The following is a 15,371-nucleotide window of genomic DNA, read 5'->3' as shown; positions in this document are numbered from 1 at the left end:
CAACATAAGATAAATGTTCTGTTAACATGCTACCTTTATATATACACGGTCTATGCATGACAATCAGACCAAATAACTAATCTGGGGCGCGTTCAACTTCTGATAGCCTAATTCAATGTAGATCAAACATGCCTCTCTGACATGTAAGACTAAGGAATCACATCGGCTCTATTCATGGGTCTGCAACGTTCGAGAACATTTTGCCAAGTTAACATGGCTCTGTACCTTCCTTTTAATGCTGGATATGGCTTCATCAGAGATATGTATAACCAACTCCCTTGTTTTGTCTGGGCATGACGAATTTTTTTTATAAATCAGGAAAAAAGGTGCTGAAAAAAACAATTTATTTCATTAAGTAAACAAGGCAACATTTCCTAATACATTCATAAACAAATGACTAGCAAAAGTACTTTAGAAATACTAGAAACTAATCCCTATAAAACAAAGCCAAAAATGTAGTTAAAACACCTCAATATGTTAAGTTCCAGTTCAAAAGATGATTGTTGTGACAAGAGCATAATGCATGTCAACAAATCTTAAATCCCAAACAGATCACAGTCCATTTTCTTGACTTTAACAAGTCTAACAATATCTCATGTAAAATATTTCTGGGTGGAGAATATTTCTAAAGTACAGTACAATTTAGTTCCGCATTAACAATATATAACTGCATTCATGCAGTGGAAATACTTGATTTCACTCCGTAAATGCTCATACAAGAACAATTTGATTCTACAAGACTTTTCAATCTCCTTAAACATGTATGACTGATTGGGGGATGGTGTTTTATTTCTAAAGGACTTTGGTGTTGGCTGGAAAGGTTGAAGACTCAGGGTGGCTCTTCACTTAGACGTGCAGACCCAAGGAGCGGGCAGTGTTCAGGAAGTCGTCTCTGGTCAGGTAGCAGCCACACAGTTGCCGCAGGCCTGTGAAGGACTCCCGGCCATGCAGGACACGCCAGTTATCAATGAAGAAAACCTTACAGAAAAAGAGGGAACATATTTTTTGTTTAAGATTTTGTAATTGCAAAAATCGCTGAAGTTGGAGACTTTTATCTCCCTCACCAACTTCAAACATCAGCTAGCTGAGCAGCTAACCGATCGCTGCAGTTGTACATAATCTATTGGTAAATAGCACACCCATTTTCACCTACCTCATCCCCACAGTTTTTATTTATTTACTTTTCTGCTCTTTTGCACACCAATATCTCTACCTGTATCCTTTTCCCTCTCGCTCTCATCCAACACCTCCCACACTGCCCCTACTCGGATGGTATCGCGCCGTCCCAACCTTCGCTCTCTCTCCCCCGCTACTCTCCTCTTCCATCCTATCATCTCTTCCCTCTGCTCAAACCTTCTCCAACCTATCTCCTGAATCTGCCTCCTCAACCCTCCTCTCCTCCCTCTCTGCATCCTTTGACTCTCTATGTCCCCTATCCTCCAGGCCGGCTCGGTCCTCCCCTCCCGCTCCGTGGCTCGATGACTCATTGCGAGCTCACAGAACAGGGCTCCGGGCAGCCGAACGGAAATGGAGGAAAACTCGCCTCCCTGCGGACCTGGCATCCTTTCACTCCCTCCTCTCTACATTTTCCTCCTCTGTCTCTGCTGCTAAAGCCACTTTCTACCACTCTAAATTCCAAGCATCTGCCTCTAACCCTAGGAAGCTCTTTGCCACCTTCTCCTCCCTCCTGAATCCCCCTCCCCCCTCCTCCTCCCTCTCTGCAGATGACTTCGTCAACCATTTTGAAAAGAAGGTCGACGAACCGCTGGTTCTGCTCACACACCCTACCCTGTGCTCCGACCTCTTTCTCCCCTCTCTCTCCAGATGAAATCTCGCGTCTTGTGACGGCCGGCCGCCCAACAACCTGCCCGCTTGACCCTATCCCCTCCTCTCTTCTCCAGACCATTTCCGGAGACCTTCTCCCTTACCTCACCTCGCTCATCAACTCATCCCTGACCGCTGGCTACGTCCCTTCCGTCTTCAAGAGAGCGAGTTGCACCCCTTCTGAAAAAACCTACACTCGATCCCTCCGATGTCTACAATTACAGACCAGTATCCCTTCTTTCTTTTCTCTCAAACTCTTGAACGTGCCGTCCTTGGCCAGCTCTCCCGCCATCTCTCTGAATGACCTTCTTGATCCAAATCAGTCAGGTTTCAAGACTAGTCATTCAACTGAGACTGCTCTCCTCTATCACGGAGGCGCTCCGCACTGCTAAAGCTAACTCTCTCTCCTCTGCTCTCATCCTTCTAGATCTATCGGCTGCCTTCGATACTGTGAACCATCAGATCCTCCTCTCCACCCTCTCCGAGTTGGGCATCTCCGGCGCGGCCCACGCTTGGATTGCGTCCTGACAGGTCGCTCCTACCAGGTGGCGTGGCGAGAATCTGTCTCCTCACCACGCGCTCTCACCACTGGTGTCCCCCAGGGCTCTGTTCTAGGCCCTCTCCTATTCTCGCTATACACCAAGTCACTTGGCTCTGTCATAACCTCACATGGTCTCTCCTATCATTGCTATGCAGACGACACACAATTAATCTTCTCCTTTCCCCCTTCTGATGACCAGGTGGCGAATCGCATCTCTGCATGTCTGGCAGACATATCAGTGTGGATGACAGATCACCACCTCAAGCTGAACCTCGGCAAGACGGAGCTGCTCTTCCTCCCGGGAAGGACTGCCCGTTCCATGATCTCGCCATCACGGTTGACAACTCCATTGTGTCCTCCTCCCAAAGCGCTAAGAACCTTGGCGTGATCCTGGACAACACCCTGTCGTTCTCAACCAACATCAAGGCGGTGGCCCGTTCCTGTAGGTTCATGCTCTACAACATCCGCAGAGTACGACCCTGCCTCACACAGGAAGCGGCGCAGGTCCTAATCCAGGCACTTGTCATCTCCCGTCTGGATTACTGCAACTCGCTGTTGGCTGGGCTCCCTGCCTGTGCCATTAAACCCCTTCAACTCATCCAGAACGCCGCAGCCCGTCTGGTGTTCAACCTTCCCAAGTTCTCTCACGTCACCCCGCTCCTCCGTTCTCTCCACTGGCTTCCAGTTGAAGCTCGCATCCGCTACAAGACCATGGTGCTTGCCTACGGAGCTGTGAGGGGAACGGCACCTCAGTACCTCCAGGCTCTGATCAGGCCCTACACCCAAACAAGGGCACTGCGTTCATCCACCTCTGGCCTGCTCGCCTCCCTACCACTGAGGAAGTACAGCTCCCGCTCAGCCCAGTCAAAACTGTTCGCTGCTCTGGCCCCCAATGGTGGAACAAACTCCCTCACGACGCCAGGACAGCGGAGTCAATCACCACCTTCCGGAGACACCTGAAACCCCACCTCTTTAAGGAATACCTAGGATAGGATAAGTAATCCCTCTCACCCCCCCTTTAAGATTTAGATGCACTATTGTAAAGTGACTGTTCCACTGGATGTCATAAGGTGAATGCACCAATTTGTAAGTCGCTCTGGATAAGAGCGTCTGCTAAATGACTTAAATGTAATGTAAATGTAATGTACATGATCATCTGATCATTTATCACTCCAGTGTTAATCTGCAATATTGTAATTATTCGCCTACCTCCTCATGCCTTTTGCACACATTGTATATAGACTCCCCTTTTTTTCTGTGTTATTGACTTGTTAATTGTTTACTCCATGTGTAACTCTGTGTTGTCTGTTCACACTGCTATGCTTTATCTTGGCCAGGTCGCAGTTGCAAATGAGAACCTGTTCTCAACTAGCCTACCTGGTTAAATAAAGGTGAAATAAAATAATAAAAATAAATTAAAAAAGACTGCACCCATCACCTACAGCTTAATCCTGGTTTACAGTTAAGTGTGGGATGCCCCCCCCAATGTCAATATCTAGCTCAACTGATCAAGTAGTGCTAAATCCTTTGTCTCGATAAATGAAAAGGCAACTATTTTTCCTTACCTTTCCAGGCTTCAGTTTGATCCACAATTCATTCTCCGGCTTCCTCAGCTCTGTGGTCAACTCTCTGTGAGCCACATACCATCGCTTGACAATGTCATGGGGGATTGCGTTTATGATTGCACGGTCGTAGTTATTGTATCTGTGAGACACGCGACCAAACAGAAGGTGAGACCATATTAATACTCAATATCAGATCATATAATTCATAACATTGATCTCAAAGGAGCTGGAATAACACAAGTTTCGCTGCGTATGAGCGCCAGATCCTGAGCCTTCTACTAAGAACCTTCCAAAGTGAGTTAATTTGTATTGATGGGTGTATAATTTTTCAAACGCACACAACATTGTAAGTTAATAGGTAACCAAGGCTGGTTAATGTAAGGTTGTATGGCCAATGACGTTGGAAGATATGTTTAAAGCAAGACATTCAGGGAGACATACACATCTCAAATTACAACAGACTGGTCATACCGGATCATGTACACCTCATTGTTCCAGGGATACACATTGAGCACAGGGCCAATGCCGATCATGTGGTTATGGTGGTCGCTGACATTTTCAATGTACTCGTGCTTGATAGGAACCTGTGCTAGCAGCTCAAAGTTCTCAGGCGTCTTCTGGAGCACTTTGTCAGCAGAATAGAATCCATCTACAAGTAGTGTTCTTCCTCCTGTTCCCTCATGCCTAAGGCAATGGAACACTTGGATCCTGCAAGTCAAAGTCAATGGCATCAAAGTCAGTCACATGTTATTATGAAATGCCCAGTAGGTGGCTATTGCCCTGTCATTTGATGAGAGGCCAAGGGAGAGCTTAGTTTCATGTTGTATTATAGCTTATTTTATCAAGATGTCTGTGGCATAGCAATGTGCGTCTGGCTTGTGTCTTATCAGTTGAAGAGATTCTCCGGTACTTTTGTATACTTTTTAGCCAGTAGTTCAGAAAGTAGCGCTCACAAGCCAAAAGTGGTCCCAGAAAATGGCCTACCATATCACATATGTGCACCACATCATTGCTCTCGCTCTGCTGTGTGTGCGTGCGTCTTTCTAGCGGTCACTCAAATGGCGAAGGGCTAAATCTCATTGGCTAGAACTCAAAATCGCTAGTAGCTGGCCCACGTGGGGGAAAAAGCAGGGAAAATGACTTCCAGAAAACAGTCCCTTTCAAACTAGGGATTTCGTGGCTAATTGAGATAAGACAGTAATGTATATATGAACTCCACATTGACACATTCAGCCCAAAGTGGGAGGTTTTAAAAATAGATACAAGTCACCAAAGCTCTGGAGCATGTCTTTAAAAAGCCAATGCTGGATCAGTTGTTACAACTGTCAATTTTTGTAACATCACTGTAATAGCCTAACACAATAACCGATATACATACACTACCTTCAGAAAGTATTCAGACCCTTTGACGTTTTCCAGGTTACAGCCTCATTTTAAAATAGATTAAATTGTACCCCCCCCCCAGCTACTTTCAGGTCACTCCAGAGATGTTCGATCGGGTTCAAGTCGGGGCTCTGGCTTGGCCACTCATGGATATTCAGAGATTTGTCCTGAAACCATTCCTAAGTTGTCTTGGTTGTGTGCTTATTGTCGTTGTCCTGCTGGAAGGTGAACCTTCGCCCCAGTCTGAGCAGCAGGTTCTCATCAAGGATCTCTGTACTTTGCTCCGTTCACCTTTCCCTTGATCCTGACGAGTTTCACTGTCCCTGAAAAACACCGCCACAGCATGATGCTGCCACCGCCATGCTTCACCATGGGGATGGTGCCAAGTTTCCTCCAGATGTGAAACTTGGCATTCAGGCCAAAGAGTGGAATCTTGGTTTCATCAGACCAGAGAATCTTGTTTCTCAAACTCCAAGCGGACTGTCATGTACCTTTTACTGAAGAGTGGCTTCTGTCTGGCCACTCTATCATAAAGGTCTAATTGGTGGAGTGCTGCAGAGATGGTTGTCCTTCTGGAAGGTTCTCCCATCTCCACAGAGGAACTCTGGAGCTCTGTCAGTGACCATCGGGTTCTTGGTCACCTCCCTGACCAAGGGCCTTCTCCTCCGATTGCTCAATTTGTCCGAGTAGCCAGCTCTGGGAAGAGTCTTGGTGGTTCCAAACGTCTTCCATTTAAGAATAATGGAGGCCACTATTCTTGGGGACTTCAAAGCTGCAGAAGTGTTTTGGGACCCTTCCCCAGATCTGTGCCTCGCCACAATCCTGTCTTGGAGCTTTACGGACAATTCCTTCTACCACGTGGCTTTGTTTTTGCTCTGACATGAACTGTCAACTGTGGGACCTTATATAGACAGGTGTGTGCCTTTCCAAATCATGTCCAATCAATTAAATTTACCACAGGTGGACTACAATCAAGTTGTAGAAACATCTTAAAGATTATCAAATGGAAACAGGATGCACATGAGCTCAATTTTGCATCTCATAGCAAAGGGTCTGACTACTTATGTAAATAAGGTAGTTTTTAAAATGTTTCATACATGGGTTTGTATCTGAGGAATCTCAACCTAACCAATAGACAGGTGTACTGCCTTGCTACTTTGACCTGACATGATTACTCCAATACAGTTCAAATAACACCCATCTATGTGTGCACATCTAAATACATACCCACATGGCTCCTGGAAGTATGAGGTGTCTGTATGACGGTCCAGTGCCAGTTTGGTGTAGGCAGTGTCTCCTCGGGAGAAATCGGATGTGAAGTTCCACATCTTTCCATACATAGTCTCCCTAGTAGGAAACAAAAATGAAAACAAAAAGTAGAGTCAAAAGTGATACCTAAAACATTATACAGTACAATAACAATTCAAACAAGATAATGGCAACTGTGATCCAAATAGTGAGTGATATTTTACTTATTTGGGGTGTCAGGAGGGCGGCAATTACTTCTGATAACCAAATATACTCACTGGACTAGAATAGGAAAATGCCCTTATCTGGCAACCACGAGCAATGCATTTCGTATAACACGCTGCTTCCTCCCTCCCTTCCATTCACCCCAAAGCAGAGTCCAGTACAAAGAGGGATTAGTGCGCTTGCTCAGGCGTTTGAAACTTCAAAACCACACCACCTGCAGAGTCCTTAATGAACAGACCTAGTGGATTAATGAGGGCAAAGTACCTCTCCTTTCTCACTGCACTGGCAGAGGAGACACTGTCAAAGTGCAACAATGCCCATTCTTTTGACAATTCCACCCTCCATTCCAACTGCAGAGAGAAGTCCGTTGTGCATGTTAACTTGACAAACGTATCAAAGTTGACGTTAAGGAAACCAAAACCTTCTCTGTAGCACTATTACTTTGCAAAACAAAGAGTGTAAACAAGCCAACCCTGAGAAATATCAAGCTTCTTTAATGCCTTCCAAAAATAGATATCCGGGGTGTTTAGTCTCAATCCTTATTAAATAATCCCCCACTCGAAAACCATGCATCTTTTGTATGCATTGTGGTGGGTGGTATGCCATTACCTTTAAGCCCCCTCAACCCCACTTCTCATTCCCTACCCCAGGCAATCACAGAGGGGCTTACTATACCTGATGAGGCTGACCCTCTGGGTAAGAGTCTCTGTGGCCTCAACAGTCGGCGGGACGCCCTCCACAAAAGCAATGCCGTACAGCAGAAAGCGCCCAAGGAACTTTTTCAGTTCATCATCACAGCTCATAAACTTGTCCCAGTTAGCAGAGGGCACCTTGGCACTGGTATAGATGTCAGAGTTCCAGATGATGTGTGGCTGCATGGCACTCTGCTTCTGGCCCTCATAGCTGTTCTGAGCAAGCCAGCTCAGGTTGTACCTTGTCACGTGACCATCAGGCCCTGAGGTAAACAAAAAGACAATTCCATCTATTATAGATTCAATAACGGTTAAAAAGAATGGATGAGTAACAATAGGTGCATAGATCACAGTTCTGCCATAAAGAAAAATGGGATTGCGGTTCACCATTGAAAATTATCAAATGATAGGCTTAACTACTGGCATGGATTTAGAGTTCTTGACAACATCAAACTGACCTAGAGTCAGTACCTCACTGAGTAAGTGAGAACGGTTACAGTTTAACCAATGGCTTGTGAAAAGATGTACCATTGTACAAACATGTCATTCAAATAAAGCATATGGCAGCAATATCAGCAGTACATCACAACCGTTTTTGAAGAGTCAAAAGGTCTCCACAAAAGATACTTGTTTTTCAGAAGATAACTATCTCAGGTTTGGCAGTGGAGGAGATCATTTTTAGCCTAGGCTACTCCATAATGTGGGCTTCCTACAGGGTCTAAAAGGGAAAAGAACAAGCTCAATTCTTCACTTTGGTTCCAAAGGAAACTGTTTCTCAAAACCACCTGTAGCTATTCATTTGGATAATTATTAAAAAAAAATAAAAACGATAAAAACAAAGAAAGCCACCTACTGTATGTGATGTGAGAAACTGGGTAGAGAATATTTTCCATCCCTCAGTTGGGAAAATACATCTTCAAACCAAGACTTACATGTGAGGAAGATATTCTCATCATCCACCCTGGTGTTGGCAGGACGTATGTTTAGCTCCACATTTGCTGTATCCAGGTTCCTCTGGTTGGTCTTGCTGTTGAAGCAGGAGGCAGAGTGGCAATGATCCCGTAGCCACACATAGGCAAAGTGCATCACAAGCCCTCCATAGCTGAGCTCTGCCAAAACCAAAATGTCAGATTTAACAAGTACATATTAGCCTATAATGTAAAAACTGGCCAATTCAAGTGTGAAGTGCCAGTTCCAGACTAGGATTTAATATGTAAAATATATATACACAAACACACAATAATGATACATTATGATGTCAAAGCCTATAGGAGGGTATATTAAAAACAAGAAGAGGAACAGGAAGGCTGTTGGTATCTGGCACTGTGGGTCCTGCATGAAGACTGTTGCTGTAGGCGCCTGGACATACAACACGACGTCTGCAGTCACAGTGAAGTCGGCCATCAGGAGACTGAAGGAGCTGAAAGACCAGCAGACTGTTACTGGAGGATCAGACTCTCACTGTTGTGTACAGTTTGACCTGGACACTGTGTCGAACATCTACCACAATAAAAAGCAGTCTAGAGCGAGAAAAAAAATTGTTAATAAAAAAAAAATAACAAGAAAAGGAACATTCCTCATTGAGACCTGCTGAGGCAAGAGTGCCCAAGTGGTCCATAAGTCATTTTTCCCCATCTCCTTCCTCCATCTCCTCCTCACATTGTGGTTGCAAATGGAGCTCTTATACTCAAAAATCCTTGTCTTAAGTTCACGTTTGGTCTTTCTTATCCACATAATAAAAATTCACAGGAACAGTACAGGACTAGAATAAGATGAAGATTGCGTTTGCTTCACTTTATGAAGATTGAATGGTTATGGGTCTGTAAATAACTGCTATAGCCTATCGCCATCACGCATTCTCCCCACTGGGCAAAAACTGGTTGAATCAATGTTGTTTCCATGTCATTCCAACCAAAATAATAATAAATAAATATATATTTTTCTATTGGGTTCAGGTTTGGAGACTGGCTAGGCCACTCCAGGACCTTGAGTGGCTCCGTAAGAAGCATCCCCTTAGTTGCCCTGGCTGTGTGTGTTTCGGTGCGTTGTCATGCTGGAAGACCCAGCTACGACCCATCTTCAATGCTCTTACTGAGGGAAGGAGGTTGTTGGCCAAGATCTCGCGATACATGGCCCCATCCATCCTCCCTCCCCTCAATACGGTGCAGTCGTCCTGTCCCCTTTGCAGAAAAGCATCCCCAAAGAATGATGTTTCCACCTCCATGCTTCAAGGTTGGGATGGTGTTCTTGGGGTTGTACTCATCCTTCTTCTTCCTCAAAACACGGTGAGTGGAGTTTAGACCAAAAATCTATTTTTGTCTCATCAGACCACATGACCTTCTCCCATTCCTCCTCTGGATCATCCAGATGGTCATTGGCAAACTTCAGACGGGACATGCGCTGGCTTGAGCAGGGGGACCTTGCGTGCGCTGCAGGAGTTTAATCCATGACGGCGTAGTGTGTTACTAATGGTTTTCTTTGAGACTGTGGTCCCAGCTCTCTTCAGGTCATTGACCAGGTCCTGCCGTGTAGTTCTGGGCTGATCTCTCACCTTCCTCATGATCATTGATGCCCCACAAGGTGAGATCTTGCATGGAGCCCCAGACCAAGGGTGATTGACCGTCATCTTGAACTTCTTGCATTTTCTAATAATTGCGCCAACAGTTGTTGCCTTCTCACCAAGCTGCTTGCTTATTGTCCTGTAGCCCATCCTAGCCTTGTGCAAGTCTACAATTGTATCTATGATGTCCTTACACAGCTCTCTGGTCTTGGCTATTGTGGAGAGGTTGGAGTCTGTTTGATTGAGTGTGTGGACAGGTGTCTTTCATACAGGTAACGAGTTCGAACAGGTGCAGTTAATACAGGTAATGAGTGGAGAACAGGGGAGCTTCTTAAAGAAAAACTAACAGGTCTGTGAGAGCCGGAATTCTTACTGGTTGGTAGGTGATCAAATACTTATGTCATGCAATAAAATGCTAATTATTTACTTAAAAATCATAAAAATGTGATTTTCTGGAGTTTTGTTTTAAGATTCCGTCTCTCACAGTTGAAGAGTACCTATGATAAATATTACAGACCTCTACATGCTTTGTAAGTAGGAAAACCTGCAAAATCAGCAGTGTATCAAATACTTGTTCTCCCCACTGTATATATATGATGACTGAATCAATGTGGAATTTAATCAATGTTTTACCCAACTTTTAACCTAAATCCAATGAAACTGACATGTTTTGTTGATTTCACATTAGTTGACTACTCAACCAAATGTAAATTCAAACTAGACATTGAACTGACGTCTGTGCCCAGTGGGTCTCTTCTTTCAAAAACTCTTTTGAGTTCCTTTGGCTGCTGTATTTAAACATTCAAATGGACTATTACAGGGTACCCCAACTAGCGGCCCGAATTTGTCCCACGGTCAGTTTTATTTGGCCCCCCCAAGAGTGTGCAAAGCTGTCATCAAGGCAAGGGGTGGCTACTTTGAAAAATCTCAAATATATTTGGATTTGTTTAAAACCTTTGGTTAATACATGATTCCATATGTGTTATTCTATAGTTTGTATGTCTTCACTATTATTCTACAATGTAGAAAATAGTCTAAATAAAGAAGAACCATTGAATGAGTAGGTGTGTCCAAACTTTTGACTGGTACTGTATATATATATTTTAATATAAAAAACATTTGGGACATAAGACTGTAAAAAGAAATCAGCAATAAGTGATTTTAATTTAGGAAACCTGTTCAAATATTCCCACTGATGGGTTCCGACTTGAAAATATGAAATATCCTTATTCATGTCATTGAGGGAATGGGGGGAATGTAGAATGTTCACATTCTGTCAGAACATGTCATTGTTAGACATCAGGTATTCTATTGGAAGGAGAAGGGCCACAGTCTGGTACAAGTCAACAGGACAGCAGAATTTGGGCTGAGTTCGGGTCAAATGAATTGAGACAGAACATGCATCACTAAAGTCATGTCTAGCAACAGAGGTGCATTGGCTGTTCAGATGTGTAAGGAAGAGACTCAGCATAGAAGGAAGGGTTATACCAGTGCTTGTGTGAATATGTCTTTTCAGCTGTGTGACCCATTGGGTGAATAAACTTGGTTAGAGCGTTTCATAGTTGTCCGGCAGTTTTTACCGTTATTAAGAACCTAACACCACGCATAACAGAGATGACACCACGCATAACAGAGATGACACCACGCATAACAGAGATGACACCACACATAACACCACGCATAACAGAGATGACACCACGCATAACAGAGATGACACCACGCATAACAGAGATGACACCAAGCATAACACCACGCATAACAGAGATGACACCACGCATAACAGAGATGACACCACGCATAACAGAGATGACACCACGCATAACAGAGATGACACCACGCATAACAGAGATGACACCACGCATAACAGAGATGACACCAAGCATAACACCACGCATAACAGAGATGACACCACGCATAACAGAGATGACACCACGCATAACAGAGATGACACCACGCATAACAGAGATGACACCACGCATAACACCACGCATAACTGAGATGACACCACGCATAACAGACATGACACCACGCATAACAGACATGACACCACGCATAACAGACATGACACCACGCATAACAGACATGACACCACGCATAACAGACATGACACCACGCATAACAGACATGACACCACGCATAACAGACATGACACCACGCATAACAGACATGACACCACGCATAACAGACATGACACCACGCATAACAGACATGACACCACGCATAACAGAGATGACACCACGCATAACAGAGATGACACCACGCATAACAGAGATGACACCACGCATAACAGAGATGACACCACGCATAACAGAGATGACACCACGCATAACAGAGATGACACCACGCATAACAGAGATGACACCACGCATAACAGAGATGGCACCACGCATAACAGAGATGACACCACGCATAACAGAGATGACACCACGCATAACAGAGATGACACCACGCATAACAGAGATGACACCACGCATAACAGAGATGACACCATGCATAACAACACGCATAACAGAGATGACACCACACATAACACCACGCATAACAGAGATGACACCACGCATAACACCACGCATAACAGAGATGACACCACGCATAACAGAGATGACACCACGCATAACACCACGCATAACAGAGATGACACCACGCATAACACCATGCATAACAGAGATGACACCACGCATAACAGAGATGACACCACGCATAACAGAGATGACACCACGCATAACAGAGATGACACCACGCATAACAGAGATGACACCACACATAACAGAGATGACACCACGCATAACACCACGCATAACAGAGATGACACCACGCATAACAGAGATGACACCATGCATAACAGAGATGACACCACGCATAACAGAGATGACACCACGCATAACACCACGCATAACAGAGATGACACCACGCATAACAGAGATGACACCACGCATGACACCACGCATAACAGAGATGACACCACGCATAACACCACGCATAACAGAGATGACACCACGCATAACACCATGCATAACAGAGATGACACCACGCATAACACCATGCATAACAGAGATGACACCACGCATAACACCACACATAACAGAGATGACACCACGCATAACAGAGATGACACCACGCATAACAGAGATGACACCACGCATAACAGAGATGACACCACGCATAACACCACGCATAACAGAGATGACACCACGCATAACACCACGCATAACAGAGATGACACCACGCATAACAGAGATGACACCACGCATAACAGAGATGACACCACGCATAACACCACACATAACAGAGATGACACCACGCATAACACCATGCATAACAGAGATGACACCACGCATAACACCATGCATAACAGAGATGACACCACGCATAACAGAGATGACACCACGCATAACAGAGATGACACCACGCATAACACCATGCATAACAGAGATGTCATTGTACACAAATGTAAGCAAGGTTTGAAATGATGTTTTAGTCAAATAAATATGTTTAGGCTTCTTGAGGTCAATTTACAGTCTACAAATGATTTGTAATCATGTTTCGGTCCCTGATAATCCGCTTAAGGAAAAAATATCATCCCACGGCTGAATCCTGTTGCTGATCCCTGCCTGGTCTATTAAGTCTAAGAAATAACGCCCGCCGCCAAAAAAAAGTCAACAATCTAGTCTAGATCTAGTCTAGCGTTCAGGGAGGCAGGTAGCCTAGTGGTTAGAGCGTTGAACTGAAAGGTTGCTGGATCGAAACCCCGAGCTGGCAAGGTAAAAATCTGTCGTTCTGCCCCTGAACAAGGCAGTTAACCCACTGTTCCCTGGGTTCCCTGGCAGGCAGTCATTGTAAAGAAGAATTTGTTCTGAACTGACTTGCCTAGTTAAATAAAAGGTTAAATTTTTTAAAAATGACTCCACAAGCGCTTAAGAGAGAGGCCAGCGGAGAGCAAGTGCGCAAAAGTGAAGTTACATGCTTATGCTTATGAATATACACACAGCATATTTAAAGGTCCCTCAGTCAAGTATTGAACTTCAAGCACAGATTCAACTACAAAGACCAGGGAGCTTTTCAAAAACCTCAAAGAAGGGCAGACACATATGGAGCTGTATTCGAAAACAAGACTATAGAGCAAATAAAATGTTCATTTAGAGTTTGGTAAAGGGCTGATACAACGAGTAATACTTACCAAGGCTGTCTTCCTTAAGCTGCCAGTGACAACTCGTCGATTGTGGAACAGTATGCAGCCAATGTCTCACTTCAATCTGGGTTCGTATGAATCCAGAGACCAAAGGAGCCCATGCTTTCGATATGGGTTGCAAATAGCCATTTAAACGGCAAAACATCCGAGCCAAAGACATTGTCTGCTAATGGAAAATCAAATGTAGATGGAACACTGTTCATGGACAAATTCCGAACACAACTATAAGAGTTATTTGATTGAGTCTGACATGGACTCCGCACAAATGATCATTTACCCATCTTAATTGCTGTGGTTAATAACAATTCAGCTTCTGTTGATCTGATCATGCAATACTCACACAACGGAGCTCGTGTGGATTCCAGTCAGTTGTGTTTATGTAGCTAGCAGCACTAATTACTGTGACCTGGAATGAAGACTTCTTGGACCTTCGATGAAGCTACATTGACAATCGATGAGATAAATTATTAAGCAAGTTAGTTTTTTCCAAGTCGTTTATACACTTTGCAGACTAGCATAGCAGGATAGTAAACTTTGAACACGTACCTTGCTAACGTTGACGCTAAGAACCGCTAGTTAGCTACTACGAAAGAGGTACAGTAGCTACCAGCATAGAGGAAGAGACGAAGCGAGAGGATCCACTCTTCTTCTTCTTCTTCTTCTTCTTCTTCTTCTTCTTCTTCTTCTTCTTCTTCTTCTTCTTCTTCGATATAATGGCGGTCCGCAAACCAACGTTAAAGGTATATGCCGCCACCTACTCTGCTGGAGTGTGTGTTCAATCACGGTTTACAACATTCCTAAATCCTCCTACCTAACTCAGTACTGAGAAAATAAAAAAGAGCCTTACTAACTTCTAAGACCATCCCCCAAATCCCTTCCAACTGACCTCAATGACCCTAAACTTCAATCTTTCCCTCTCTTCAACATACTTACAACAATATAACAACACATGATCCACTGTTTCATCGACCATGCACTCCAGGCACAAACCATTCATATGCTTGCCAATCAAATGTAATGAAAAGTTCAATGTACAATGTCTTCAGTGGAATTGAGAGAATGGGTGTAGTAGTGGCATATTACATAATTTATGCAGCACCATTCAATACATTTTTGGACTCACCTTGGCGGCAGTCCTTCGTGG

At 44.2% G+C, this 15,371-nt stretch overlaps 1 protein-coding gene across 4 annotated transcripts; it reads right to left on the bottom strand.

The window, feature by feature from the left end:
• Positions 1-327: 327 nt before the first annotated feature.
• On the bottom strand, positions 328-14,904 carry LOC124006980 (trimethyllysine dioxygenase, mitochondrial-like). 4 transcript variants are annotated; one of them, XM_046317193.1, is made up of 9 exons: positions 14,774-14,904; positions 14,568-14,666; positions 14,216-14,393; positions 8,411-8,587; positions 7,462-7,741; positions 6,541-6,660; positions 4,402-4,638; positions 3,931-4,069; positions 328-978 (listed from the first exon to the last, which is right to left on the bottom strand). In XM_046317193.1, exons 3-9 carry the CDS (start codon positions 14,385-14,387, stop codon positions 847-849), a joined length of 1,257 nt encoding a protein of 418 aa, XP_046173149.1. In that variant the 5' UTR covers positions 14,388-14,393; positions 14,568-14,666; positions 14,774-14,904; the 3' UTR covers positions 328-846. The 4 variants fall into 4 exon arrangements, with proteins under 4 accessions (XP_046173149.1, XP_046173150.1, XP_046173153.1 ...); XM_046317194.1 differs by having other exon boundaries at positions 14,216-14,390; XM_046317197.1 differs by lacking the exon at positions 14,216-14,393.
• Positions 14,905-15,371: the final 467 nt, after the last annotated feature.

Source organism: Oncorhynchus gorbuscha, linkage group LG20 (genome assembly GCF_021184085.1).
Source record: "Oncorhynchus gorbuscha isolate QuinsamMale2020 ecotype Even-year linkage group LG20, OgorEven_v1.0, whole genome shotgun sequence".
NCBI classification, from domain to species: Eukaryota; Metazoa; Chordata; class Actinopteri; order Salmoniformes; family Salmonidae; genus Oncorhynchus; species Oncorhynchus gorbuscha.
The sequence above is the reverse complement of the archived record's forward strand: the minus strand, read 5'-3'. Positions and strand labels throughout refer to the sequence as shown.